Below are 14330 nucleotides of genomic sequence, written 5' to 3' on the forward strand. Positions count from 1 at the left end.
AGTATGTAATGAAAGATGGGTATAGTATAGAAAAAATACAAATTATAAGAAATCTCTTTAACTGGGGGTAAAATGGAAAGTAGTGCACACAAGTACCTTCTGGCCACTGTTTTACACCATACATAAAGATTTTGCCTCAAAACCGGAGGAATTGTATTAGTATTCAACAAATTATAGAGCACAGCTAATAATATGTGGAAGTGCACAGATATAAATAATAAACTAGTTCATTCTGTGGGTGGATAAGTGGTAAACTGAATTTAATATGGGGCTTGACGTTTGAGGTGAATCATTTTTGGTGGTAGGCTGCAGGAACTAGAAGTTAATTGCCAGCTGGCTCTTTCGCAATCAATAGGCACAATATCAAACACAATTTCCCAATTGTGAATAATCCACAGCAGAAGTTATTTCAAAATTTATGATTTAATTCCACTTATTCTTGGGAAAACATAACTATTCTGAGATCTCATTTGCACCTCTACTGCCTTAAGTTATGTAAATCGCTAAAGTACTGTAGTTATAAGTTGACAGGGCCTTAAGGAATAGACACAAAATACTGATTAAAAACCTCTTGGATATTGATGACTCATTATCCTTCTTCCCATTCACAGTCCTCTGAATTCCATCTCTCATTTCAATCTAAGTGACATATTGTCACTAGACTGCCACAGGAGCTGTCTTCAAACTCTTTATGCTTCCATACCAAAGCTGAGTTTGACACTTCATTGAGGTCGCCTTCTACCTCCACCTCTGTTTGGTCAGGAGTCATACTCCCCCACAGTGGACCATTTCACTCAATTCAAAAGTTTTGGCTCACTTTGTTTTATCCTCGTGCCACATAGCTCAGAATTTTTCCATCATCAACTTCCAATGTAATGGCATCAGCCAACTCAGTTTTTGTATACCCCTCACTCAAAACTACCTCCCAATGAACCTGCAGCAAATTGTTGCCTCAAGTTCAACTATCACCTAAGATGGTCATTAAATATGCCGATAATAGTGCTGCTGAATTTTGATAAACCAACCACTACCTTGCGGTGGCTGATGCCAACTCTGATATAATTCTTTCCTCCCTTTGAACCATGACTCCACCAGTGAACAATAATTTCCCAAGTTGTCACTAACCTCAAGTTCTCACCATGAGCTTTGAACCTTGCATAACTTTCTCAAGATCCACAGATTGTCCTGATAAGTCCATTATTTCAGCCTGCTTTGAATGGATTAAAACTCCTATCTTATTACTGCCATTTTTTCAACCATATGTCTACTTCTGATCTACATCCCTGGCTATTTCAACACACAGAATAAATGAGAACTGCAGACTGCACTAACTCCTGCAGCTACCTTGACTGCACATCTCCTGTCCTATTTCCGACAGATACTCTATTTCAGTCAGTTTCTCGGTCTTTGTTATATCTGTTCTGATGAGGTCACCTTCCAAAGATTCCCTTTAGCTGCCCTTGATGTGGCTCTTAACCAGTCCATTTCCTACACTTTGTCTCTTCATCTTTACAAAAACATGAGGTTCTCTTTGTCCTTAACTGCTCTGACACTGGAGTCCACATTCAAAAAAATGTATCTCTAGCAGGATGCTATAATGCACATGATAGTGTTAGCACATTCAGAGAGTTGGTCATATCAAAAGTATACCATAAGCAGGCAGCAAGGGAACAGGGGCCCATGAGACAGTTTAAGAGAAACTGGCAGGTACTGCAGGAACCCCCGAGCTTCCCACTTACAAGTGGTCTATTTTTCTGGATATTCGTGTGGGTTATGAATCATTGAAGAAAGCATTAATAGCCAAGGTGGCCACGTTGCATTGAAGGGTGAGTGGCTCAAGTGTTAGTTGGGAACACCTTTGGACTAGTGATTATAATTCTATTAGTTTTAAAATATTTATGGAAAAGGATAAGCTCCCCATAAAAGTTAAAGTTCTTAACTGGAGTAAAGAAAATTTTAAATGGTGTGAGACAAGAACTTTCAAAAGTTGATTGGAGTAGACATTTCACAGATAAAGGAACAAATGGCAAATGGGAGGCTTTCAAAATTGTAATAACCAGAGTTCAGAGGCATTATATTCCCGTTAGAGTGAAAGGTAAGACTAGTAAGATTAGGGAACAATGGATAAAGATTATCAGGTTCTAGTCAAGAACAAGACACAGACAATCAAAATCAAATTAATCTCTTGAAGAGTATAAAGAGTGTAGGGGCATTCTTAAAAGGGAAATCAGGAAGGCAAAGAGGAGACATGAGATAACCTTGTTGGACAATGTTAAGTATAATCCAAAGAGACTATACTAGTAGATTAAGAGCAAAAGAGCAATTGGAGAGAGAGTAGGGCCCCTTAAAGATCAACGGGGTCTCAGGAGATGGGAGAGATATTAAATGAACATTTTGCATCAGCTTTTACTGTGGAGAAATAAATTGAGGCTAGAGAACCGAGGGAAATAAATAGTGATGTTTTGAAATTCACATTACAGAAGAGAAGTGCTTGAAGTCTTATACAACATGGAGGTGGATAAATCTCTGGGACCTGATCAAGTGTATCCCAGGACGTTGTGGGAAGTTACGGAGGAAATTGCAGCTCCCCTAGCAGAAATATTTATATAATCTCTAACTATGGGTGAGGTGCCGGATGACAGGAGGGTGGCTAATGTTGAGCCATTATGAAGGAAATCTCTAAGGGGAAGCCTGGGAACAGTAGACCTGAGAGTCTGATGTCAGTGCTTAGATTAGACAGGTGCTAGAAAAGCATAGCAGGTCAGGCAGCATCCGAGGAGCAGGAAAATCTACGTTTTGGGCAAAAGCCCTTCATCAGATGCTGCCTGACCTGCTGTGCTTTTCCAGCACCACTCTAATCTAAACTCTGGTTTCCACCATCTGCAGTCCTCACTTTTGCCTAGTCTAATGTCAGTGGTGAGTAAGTTGTTGGAAGTATTTCTGAAAAGTAGAATTTATTTGCACTTGGAGAGGCAAGGAATGATTAGGGATAGTCGGCATGGATGTGTGTGAGGGAAATAGTGTTTCACAAACTTGATGGAGTTCTTCGAGGAAATAACCAAAAAGATTGATGAGAGCACAGTAGCAGATGTTGTTTATTTGGTCTTTAGTAAAGCCTTTGATAAGGGTCTGCATGATGAATAAAGTTAGATCACATGGGATTCGGGGTGAGCTTGCCAACTGAATACATAATTGGGTTTAAGCTAGGAGACAGAGTGATAGTAGAAGGCTGTTTATCAAACTGGAGTTCTGTGACTATTGGTGTTCCATGGGATCAGTACTAGATCCACTTATGTTTGTCATTTACGTAAATGAATTGGATGAGAATATAGGAGGCATGGCTAGTAATTGTATGGATGACACCAAAATTAGTGAAATACTGGACAGTGAAGAAGATTACCTGAGATTACAAAGATATATAAGGCTCAGTTGTTCGCACTTCTGCCTCACAGATCCAGGGACCCGGGTCCAATTCCGGCCTAGGATGGCTGCATGTATGAAGCTTGCAAATCCTCTCAGTGTCTGCATGGGTTTCCTCCCACAGTCCAAATAGGTGCAGGTTATGAAGATTAGCCATCAGAGATGCAGGATTACAGGGATGGGGATAAGTTTGGATGTGGTGTTCTTTGGAGAGTCAGTGTGGACTCGATGGATGAATGGCCTGCTTCCACATTGTAGGGATTCAATGATCTTGATCACAGCCAGTCAGCCAGCTGAGGAGTGGCAGTTGGAGTTGACTAAATAATTCGGGGTATTGCATTTTGGTTAAACAAACAAAGGCAGGACTTGTATAATTGATGGTAGACCCCTGCAGAACACAGACACCTAGAAGTTTGGTTACCTAATTATTTGAAATTTCTATCACAGGTGGACAGGATGGTTAAGTTGGCGTTTAGCACGCCTGTCTTCATTGCTCCAACCTTTGAGTATCGGAGTTAGGATGTCATGTTGAGATTGTATGGTGAGGCCTTTCTGGAATATTGTTTGCAGTTCTGGTCTGTTAAAGAAAGAGATTATTAATTGGAGTGGGTTCAGAAAAGGATTACCAGGATGGTGCTTGGACTACAGGATTGGAGTTATAAAAATCGGCTGGATAGGCAGGAACCTTTTTCACTGGAGGTTAGTAGGTTGAAGGATGACCTTATGGAGTCGTATAAAATCATAAGGAGCAAAGATAAGGTGAATGGTAAAAGGTCTTTTCCAAGGCGTTGGATTCGAAATCCAATGGAGTTCCCTGCGCAGGTTCGAGTCCTGCTCACAGCGTTGATTTCTTTGGAAGTCGCCGCTTCATTGGTAAGGTCTTTTCCATAAGGCAGGGGAGTACAAAACTAGGGGGCGTTTTTAAGGTTAGAAGAGAAAAATTTAAAAAGGACATTAAGGACAACATATTTTTACATGGAGATTAGTTAGTGCATGGAACAAACTACCAGAGGAAGGGCTGGATGCAGGTACAGTTACAACGTTTAAAAGATAATTGGATAAGTCCCTGAATAACAAAAGGTCAGAGATAAGGGCCATAAGGGCAGGTGGGGCTTATTAAATTTGGGAACATGATAGGCATGGACCTTTGGACTGAAGGTCTGTTTCCATGCTGTATGAGTCTATGACTTCAAGAGTGATGGGATAGCACGGATATTGGATTCTTCAGTTCAGTGAACAGTTAGGCATTTCTGTGGCTGACATGACTCCAGAATCACATTTTGCTTGCCTAGTACTAGTCACAGAACGGCTGCAAGACATTCACCTTGGGTACCAGAGATCGTAGCCCGCATTAGTAATGACAACACAGGTACAAAAGAAACATCAAATCCTGCAATTAGGGAGCTAGGTAGAAAGTTCGCAAGCAAGATTTATGAAGTAGTGGTTTCCTGATTACTCCCAGTGATAGCGAAACGGAGTAGAGAAGTGGGAAGATAAGAAAAGCCAATCCCTGGCTGGAAAGATGTTGCAGGAGGGAAGGCTATAGAGTTTTCACACTGGCTTTGTGGGAAATGACACCAGCATATGCCAGATGGTCTATACCTGAAAAGAACCAGGAATGAGATTTTGGGAGGGTGTTTTGCTAGTGCTGTTTAAAAGGTTTAAACAAATTCAACAGGTTTTTGGGAACCAAGAGAGAACATTAGAATACAAAGCACGAAATGTTGAGAAAGGCAAATAGCATAGAATACTAAGACAATAAGTGAAATTGGTGAAGTGAATAAAGAAATCAAGTTTAATTCAGGGCTTCACTGTAACTCTATGAAGGCAGAGTATATTTTATGTGATTGAAGTGTTTGTTCGAATGGTTTAGTGGGACTTTGGAGGTTGAGGCAATAATGAAGTCTCAGTTTAGGAAAGGCAAATCTGTGTGTTGAATATTCCCAGTGATAAGATTGCTCAGAATATATTGGAAAGCAAAGAAAGATGAAGACATGACATTTTCCAAAGGAGGTCATTGCGGGATTGGAAAAAGAGGATGTTTCAGAAAATTCAAGAACATAATTGATAAGGCCACAGTTAAACAATAAGGAGGAATGAGGTGGGCCAAGTCAATCCAGAATAAAACTAATCAACAGTGAGCTGGCTTCAATAAGGCAAGAACAGAGCTGGGCCAAATAGCACCATTTATGACACCACAGATACCGAAGTGGCTTAGGTCTGAAACAAAAATAAATTGCTGGAAAAATTCAACAGATCTGGCAGCATCTGTGGAGAGAAATCAGAATTAACATTTTGGGTCAAATGACTCTTCCTCAGAACTGAGCTTTACCGGATATTTCTGATTTATAGCATCTGCAATTCCCTTGGATTTTATTACAGACTACGTTCAAATGCAATAAAACCTGGACATTAACCAGGTTTGATAGCAAGTGACTCACATGGAAGTCAATGACCATGTCAAATGAGACAGAATCTGAACCTCACTCCTTGACATTCGATGGCACGGCCATCACTGAACATTACCCCTGGAAAAACATCATGGCGATAACCACTAACCAGAAACTGAACTGGACGACCCATATTAGATACTATGGTTAAAAGAGTACGTCAGAAGCCTGGAATTCTGCAGTGAGTAACTCACCTCCTACTTCCTAAAGCCTGTCTTCCCTGCACAATCTGGTGTGTGATTGAACACTCCCAATAGTCAAGTAGTTTGACATCATCCAGGACATCATCAACATGCTTGACTGGCACCACATGAACAAGGAACATTACAGAACAGGAACGGACCCTTCAGCCCCCCAAGCCTGCGCCATTCCATATCCTCTATCTTATCTGTTGCCTATTTTCTAAGAGTCTGTATCCATTTGCTCCCTGCCTATTCACGTATCTGTCTCGATACATCTTAAGTGACGCTATCATTCCCACCCATATCAACTCAGCTGGCAACACATTCCAGGCACCCACCACCCTTTGCGTGAAGAATTTTCCATGTATATGTCCACTAAGCTTTTCCCCTCTCACTTTGACTTGTGATCGCTAGTGATTGTATCCTCCACTCTGGGGGAAAAAAAATGTTTCTTGCTATCCACCCTGTCTACATCTCATGATTTTGTAGCCAAAAGAGAAAATGCTGGAAAATCTCAGCAGGTCTGGCAGCATCTGTAAGGAGAGAAAACAGCTGATTTTTCGAGTCTAACTGACCCTTTGTCAAAGCTAAAAGAAAAAGGAGAAATAGGGAGGTACTTATACTAGGTTTCAGATTCCAGCATCTGCAGTAATTTGATTTTATCATAATTTTGTAGGCCTCAATCAGGTCCCCCCTCAACCTCCTCCTTTCCATTGAAAATAATCCTAATCTACTCAACCTCTCCTCATAGCTAGCACCCTTCATACCAAGCGCCATCCTGGTGAACCTTCTCTGCACCCTCTCCAAAGCATCCACATCCTTTTGGTAATGTGGTGACCAGAACTATATGCAGTATTCCACATGTGGCCAAACCAAAGTCGTATACAACTGTAACAAGACCTGCCAACTCTTGTACTCAATACCCCGTCTGATGAAGGAAAGCATGCTGCATGCCTTCATGATCACTCTACTGACCTGCGTTGTCACCTTCAGGAAACAATGGACCTGAACACCCAGATCTCTGTACATCAATTTTCCCCAGGATTTTTCCATTTATTATATAGTTCACCCTGGAATTGCATCTTCCAAAAGGTATCACCTCGCATTTGTCTGGATTGAACTCCATCTGTTATTTCTGTGCCCAACTCTCCAATCTATCTATATTCTGTTGTATTCTCTGACAGTCTCCTTAACTGTCTGCTACTCCACCAATTATAGTATCATCTGCAAACTTGCTAATAAGGCAACCTACACCTTCCTCCAAATCATTTCTGTGTATCACAAACAACAGTGGTCCCAGCACAGATCCCTGTGGGACACCACTGGTCACAGGTCTCCATTTTGAGAAGCTCCCTTCCACTACTACTGTCTCCTGTTGCCTAACCAGTTCTCTACCCATCTAGCTATAACACCTTGGACCCCATGCGACTTCACCTACTTCATCAGCTTACCATGAGGAACCTTATCAAACACCTTACTAAAGTCCATGAATATGACATCTACATTCCTTCTCTCATGCACAAACATGAATTCTCTTCACTAACCACAATGCTTAGTGGCAGTCATGTGTATCATTTATAAAATGTACTGCAGAAATTCACCAACGCTCCTTAGTCCATTACCATCAAGATAGACAAGGGCAGCAGATGCACCCATAACTTCACCCCCAACCCACTCACTATCCTCACTTGGAGATACATTGTCGCTCCCTCAGTTTCGCTCATTCAAAATCCTGGAACTCCCTCTAACAACAGGTTGGACAAGCTACACCAAAGGTACGCAGTGGTTTAAAAAGGAAGCTCACCACCACCCTCTCAAGGGCAACTATGAATGGGCATTAAATGTCTGCATACCTGCATTCCATGAAAAAATTAAAGATGGAACTAGAGGTTAGTGGAAAAAACTGCAGCAGACATGAGACAGTTTGGGGATGTTAAAGGTACATTTCATCAGAAGGGAAAATACAAACAAACCCAGAGCTCCCTGGACGACAAAGAAAGAAAGAAACTAACTTCATGGAAAAATGTGCACTTACGACAGCTATCAGGTTGTCAACACAATTTAGAATCATGTTGAACTGAGAAGCTTCAGAATGAAATTAAATAAATAAAATCGGAGGGATTATAAAAAGATTGGCAGTTAGTCCAAAGCAAAATCCTTAAGTCTGCCATAAGCTTATCAAAGGTAAGAAATTTCAAAATTTGATTGGGTGCAGCTAATTGCAGGTAAAAGGACAGTTGGAAAATGGGAAGCCTTCAAAAATGAGATAACTAGAGTCTAGATACATGTTCCTGTTAGCGTAAAATGCAAGGGGTGGGTGTAGGGAAGGCTGGATGACTAGAAAAATGGAGGTTTTCATCAAGAAAAAAAAGAGGAAGAATATGTCAGATTTAGACAGCTAAGATTGAGTGAATCCTTAGAAGAGTATGAAGGCAGTAAGAGTATACTTAAAAGGGAAATCAGGAGTGCAAAAAGGGGGTATGAGATAGCTTTGGCAAATAGGGTTAAGGAGAATCCTAAGGGATTTTATAAATACATTAAAAGATAGAAGGGTAATTAGGGAAAGAATAAGATCCCTCAAAGACCACCAAGGCAGCCTACATGAGGAATCACAGGAGTTGGCGGGGGTACTAAACTAGTATTTTGCATTAGTATTTAATATGAAGGAGGACATGGATGACACAGAATGTGGGGGAAAAAATGGTGACATCTTGAAAAATGTCCATATTCCAGAAGCTGGTGGTGTTGGATGTCTTAATATGCTTAAAGGTGGATAAATCTCTAGGACCTAATCAGGTGTACCCAAGAACTATGTGGGAAGTTAGGGAAAGGATTGCTGGGCCCCTTGCTGAGATATTTGGATCACTGATAGTTACAGGTGAGGTACTGGAAAACTGGAGGTTGGCTAACGTGGTGCCACTATTTAAGAAAGGTAGTCAGGAAAACCCAGAGAACTACAGACTGGCGAGCATGACATTGGTGGTGGGCAAGTTGTTGGAAGGACTCCTGAGGAACAGGATTTACATATATTTGGAAAGGCAAGGACTGATTAGGGATAGTCAACATGGTTTTGTGCGTGGGAAATCATGTCTCACATTGATTGAGTTTTTTGAAAAAGTAACAAAGAGGACTAACGAGGGTAGAGCAGTGGATGTGATCAATATGGGCTTCATCATAGCATTCGACAAGGTTCCTCATAGTAGACTGGTTAGCAAAATTAGATCACATGGAATACAGGGAGAGCTAGCCTTTTCGATACAGAACTAGCTCGAAGGTAGAAGACAGAGGATGGTGTGGAGGGTTGCTTTTCAGTCTGGAAGCCTCAGACCAGCGATGTGCCAGAAGGGTCAGTGCTGGATCCAATGCTTTTCATCCTTTATATAAATGATTTTGATGTAAACGTAGGAGGAATCGTTACTAGGTTTGCAGATGACACCAAAATTTGAAGTGTAGTGGACAGCGAAGGTTACCTCAGAGTATAACAGGATCTTGATCAGATGGGCCAATGGGCCTGGTAGTGGCAGATGGGGTTTAATTTAGATAAATATGAGGTGCTGCATCTTGGAAAGGCAAATCAGGGAAGGACTTATACACTTAATGGTGGATAAATCTCCAGGACCTGATCAGGGGTATCCAAGAACTATGTGGGAAGCTAGGAAAATGATTGCTGGGCCCCTTACTGAGATATTTGGATCACTGATAGTTACAGGTGAGGTACCAGAAGACTGGAGGTTGGCTAATGGCAAGGTCCTGGACAATGTTGCTGAACAAAGAGAACTTGGTATGCAGGCTCATAGCCCCTTGAAAGTATAGTCTCAGGTAGATAGGATAGTGAAGTATGCTTTCCTTTGTTGATCAGAGCAGTGAGTAGTGTAAATTGGGATGTCATGTTGCGACTGTACAGGACATTAGTTAGGCCCCTTTTGGAATACTGTGCGCAATTCCAGTCTTCCTCTTATAGGAAGGGTGTTGTGAAACGTGAAAGGGCTCAGAAAAGAATTACAAGGGTGTTGCCAGAGTTGGAGGGTTTGAATCATAGGGAGAGGCGGAATAGGCTGAAGCTGCTTTCCCTGGAGCGTCGGAGGCGGAGTGTGAACTTAGAGGTTTATAAAATCTTGAGGAGTATGGCTAGGGTAAATAGACAAGGTCTTTTCACTGGAGTAAGGGAGGGCATAGATTTAGGGTGAGGCAGAAAGATTTAAAATAGACCCAAGGGGCAACTTTTAACACAGAGGGTGGTGTGTGTATGGAATGAGCTGCCAAAGGAAGTGGTGTAGGCTGGAACAATAACAAGATTTAAAAGGCATCTATAGTTGGGTATATGAATAGGAAGGTTTTAGAGGAACATGTGCCAAGTGCTGACAAATGGGTCTAGATTAATTTAGGATATCTGGTCGGCATGGATGTGTTGGACCAAAGGGTCCACTTCAGTGCTGAACATCTCTATGACTCCAATAGTTAAAGAATGGCAATAGGAAATGCAGGAAACATTGGGGACCCAAGAGGGGATTTATGCATGGAGACAAGAAACATACTTGAAGTTTAAAATGAACAGTTCACATCTGTCTTGACCTACAAGGCAAATGCTTTTCAGGCCATGGTGAAAGAGGAAGGAATTTAGTCACTAAAAGGGCATGAAATACATAAAGAGGTATTTTTGGTAATGTTGTTGGTAATCAAAATTGAAAAAACAGTGGGACCCGATGAAATGCATCAATAGATACTGATAAAAATGAGATGGAAAATGCACGGGCACTGGCAATGATCTTCCAATTTTCTCTTTACTAGGTGGTGATGTTAGAGGATTGGAAAATTGCAAGCATTACACACTTTCTTTAAAAAAGAAAGTAAAAATTAGTCTATAAATACTAGGTCTGTCAGTTTAACTTGGGTATTGGGGGCACTTTTGAAAACAATTGTTCGGAGAGATGTGATTGAAGGACAAATGTGGTTTAGTTCAAGTGACAGCATGGATTTGTTAAAAGAAAAATATGTCCAACGTGTTGGGGTTTTTGAAGAACAAGCAGAAAAGTGAGGGCAAGGCAGCTGATGTGGTATACATGGATTTCCAAAAAAGGTATTCAATACACTGATACAGACTTGTTAGAAGAGTTATCAGTCAAGGAAGAAAACTGACAGCAGCAGTGCAGATATGAATTGTTTTGGAGTCCTTCAGCCACAGTCATGCTCAATGGGTATTTTTCAGACTGGAAGAAGGTTTGTAGTGAAGTTTCCCAGGGACCAGTATAATAGATAACACAAAACTTAGGAGAACTGTAATCTATGAGCAAAGCAGTCAAAACTTCAAAATTACATTGGCCGAAGTGAATTAGCAAGACAGATGGCAGATGGTATTCAAAGAGAAGTTTGAAGTGATGAACTTTGCTTCAAAGAATACGGTGGGATATTATCAAACAAAGGACTAAAGGGTACAATTCCGAAGGGTGTGCATAAATGATGGGCCTAGGTTTGTAAGTGGTTAACTCATTAAAAAAGGACAAGTAGAGGGTTTTTAATAAAGCCTACAGTATTCTGGGCTTCATTAATTAAAACAAAGAACTCAGAAGCAGAAAGTTATGCTGATCTTATTTAAGACACTGGTCAGAATGGAATATTGTGTATAGTTTTAAGTACCAGATTTGACAGAGAATGTGAATGCACTGGAGAGGGGCAGAAACAGTTCACAAGAATGATCCCAGGGATGAGCAATTTCATTTAGGAGGGTAGTTTAGAGAAGTTGTGACTGTTTTTTCTTGGAGATATCTATTCTGAAATTTCTGAGGGATCTGGACAGAGTAGAAGGGATATATTGTTCTTTGCTTTTGCAAATCACTGAGGAAGTGGGAGAGGACACTTCTTCAAAGTAATTTGCAAAAGAAGAAAATGTGAATTAAGAAAACACTAGGATCTGGAATGCACTGCTTCTATGTGTGGTATGATCAAATGAAAGATTCAAGAGATTTATATGATGATTTAAATAGAAACAATGCACAGATTTATGGGAAAAAGGTAGAAGATTAGTATCTAGAACAAGGTGCAAATATGATAGCTGCCAATAGGGAAAGAAATAATTTGTGAAAAATGTATTTACACCAATTGATGAAAGTGTGACAAGATCAAACCAGATGAAGTGGATAGCATTGATATGTTTAAGAGGAGGTGTGATGCAAGCATGACTAGACAAGGAAAAATAAATATAGCAGCAAAGCAGAAAAGCCTTGTGTGCGTTATAATGATTTGAATAGACCTCATTCCTGGAATCATTGTTAAAAACTGCTTCTGCACTCTCTCCAATGCATTCACATTCTCTTCATTCTGGCAGAATGATCTGTTCTAAAGATTCTAAATGATTTTATGATATTAACATTCTACAGTTTAATACTTAACAATGTGGAAACAATTTGGAGCACAATAATCAAATCTAAAAGTAAGACATTCTTTAAATGTTTCAGTAATGCCTGGATCCAGTAAATGTGTTATTTTGAAAAAGGATATGCTAATTTTAGGTCAGTTGAGTTATTACAGTTCACTGTTAAACACGCATATGTTGTTTGTCATTATATGCAAGATCTGAAAGAGGGATTCTGTCAGAAGTCCTTGCAGATTGCATGTTCTTACTCACATGTTTAGGAACCTTAGTTATAATTATTAACTAGCAAGCTGCTCTCAAACAAAATCCACTCTCAGCTGCCGATGCCACAACCTGAGAAATCTCCAACAGTTGAGGTCAGATATGTCTAGATCAGGAATAGTGGTTTTTACTAAACATACACCACACTTGATAATATAAATGGAATTATAAAAAAAAACAAACCTCCATTCCATGTCCAAGTCTTCACTTACACTCGAATCATCTTCAAAGTTGTTGTTATCATCCAGGATTAGAAGTCCCGAATGTGCAAGTTGACCCAAGCCTTCGGTCTCATCAGTACTATTGCTGCTGCTGTCACTTTCTTCATTAAATGCTACCCAGGGGATCTCTCCTTCTTCCAAAGAGGTTTGTTCCCTATGGAAATAATAACATAGTTACAATGTGTGAAGTCAACTATTTGCATTAAGTAAAAGGCAACAGAGGAGAGCGCCTTTACTTCACAGTATGGAGTAAAGCGGTCTTCTACTTGATACTTTATTTTGTTATTAGATGAGTCATTTATGATTTCCTGAAGCTCTACATTCAAGAATTATGCTTCCTGATTAAAAGATTTTAAATATCACTATTTTTCTGAGAGCCAAGGGACAAGACTGGAAATTGTATGCTAGTCAATATCAGCTATGGGGAAGTTACCATTGTGTCAGCTATGGCTCAGTTACTAGCACTCTCATCCCTGAGCCAGAATGTTTTAGAAGTTCTTTTGGGGGTTGAAATGACCTGTAAAGAAGGACAGATTGCACCTAAATTGGAAGGGGACTAACATACTGGCAGGGAGATTTGCTAGAGCTGCTCAGGAGGATTTAAACTAGTGAGGTGGGGGAAGGGGGAAGGGAAGAGATGGGACCAGGAAGATAGTGAGGAAAAAGATCAGAGACGGGTACAGCAGAGAACAAAGGCGAGTCAAACAGTCAGGGACAAAGCAGAGAACAAGGTAGGACTGATAAATTAAACTGCATCTATTTCAATGCAAGAGGCCTAACAGGGAAGGCAGGTGAACTCAGAGCATGGTTAGAAACATGGAATTGGGATATCATAGCAATTACAGAAACATGACTCAGGGATGGACAGAACTGGCAGCTTAATATTTCAGGATACAAATGCTACAGAAGGACAGAAAGGCAGGCAAGAGATGAGGTAGAGTAGTGTTTTTGATAAGGGATAGCATTACAGCTGTATGGAGGAAGATATTCCCAGAAATACATCCAGGGAAGTTATTTGGGTAGAACTGAGAAATAAGAAAGGGATGATCAACTTATTGGGATTGTATTATATACCCCCTCATAGTCAGGGAGAAATTGAGAAACAAATTTGCAAGGAAATCTCAGCTGTCTATAAGACTAATAGGGTGGTTATGGTTGGGTTTTTTAAACTTTCCCAACAGAGACTGGGACTGCCATAGTGTTAAGGGTTTAGATGGAGAGGAATTTGTTAAGTGTGCGCAAGATAATTTTCTGATTCAGTATGTGGATGTACCTACTAGAGAAGGTGCAAAACGTGACCTACTCTTGGGAAATAAGGCAGGGCAGGTGACTGAGGTGTCAGTAGGAGAGTACTTCAGGGCCAGTGACCATAATTCCATTAGCTTCAAAACAGTGATGGGAAAGGATAGACTAGATCTAAAAGTTG

At 40.5% G+C, this 14330-nt stretch overlaps 1 protein-coding gene across 4 annotated transcripts in view; it reads right to left on the bottom strand.

Moving 5' to 3' along the window:
• The window catches only part of pja2 (praja ring finger ubiquitin ligase 2), a 96326-nt gene that overhangs the window by 42139 nt on the left and 39857 nt on the right, over positions 1-14330 (bottom strand). For all 4 annotated transcript variants that reach the window (XR_009645549.1, XM_060837272.1, XM_060837258.1 and 1 more), the window contains exon 5: positions 12867-13058. Coding sequence is in view for 3 of the 4 variants with exons in the window: in XM_060837272.1 (XP_060693255.1) it covers positions 12867-13058 (192 nt within the window). In the remaining variant the exon portion in view is untranslated. The remainder of the gene's footprint in view (positions 1-12866; positions 13059-14330) is intronic.

This window comes from Hemiscyllium ocellatum, chromosome 2, assembly GCF_020745735.1.
Source record: "Hemiscyllium ocellatum isolate sHemOce1 chromosome 2, sHemOce1.pat.X.cur, whole genome shotgun sequence".
Taxonomy (NCBI): domain Eukaryota; kingdom Metazoa; phylum Chordata; class Chondrichthyes; order Orectolobiformes; family Hemiscylliidae; genus Hemiscyllium; species Hemiscyllium ocellatum.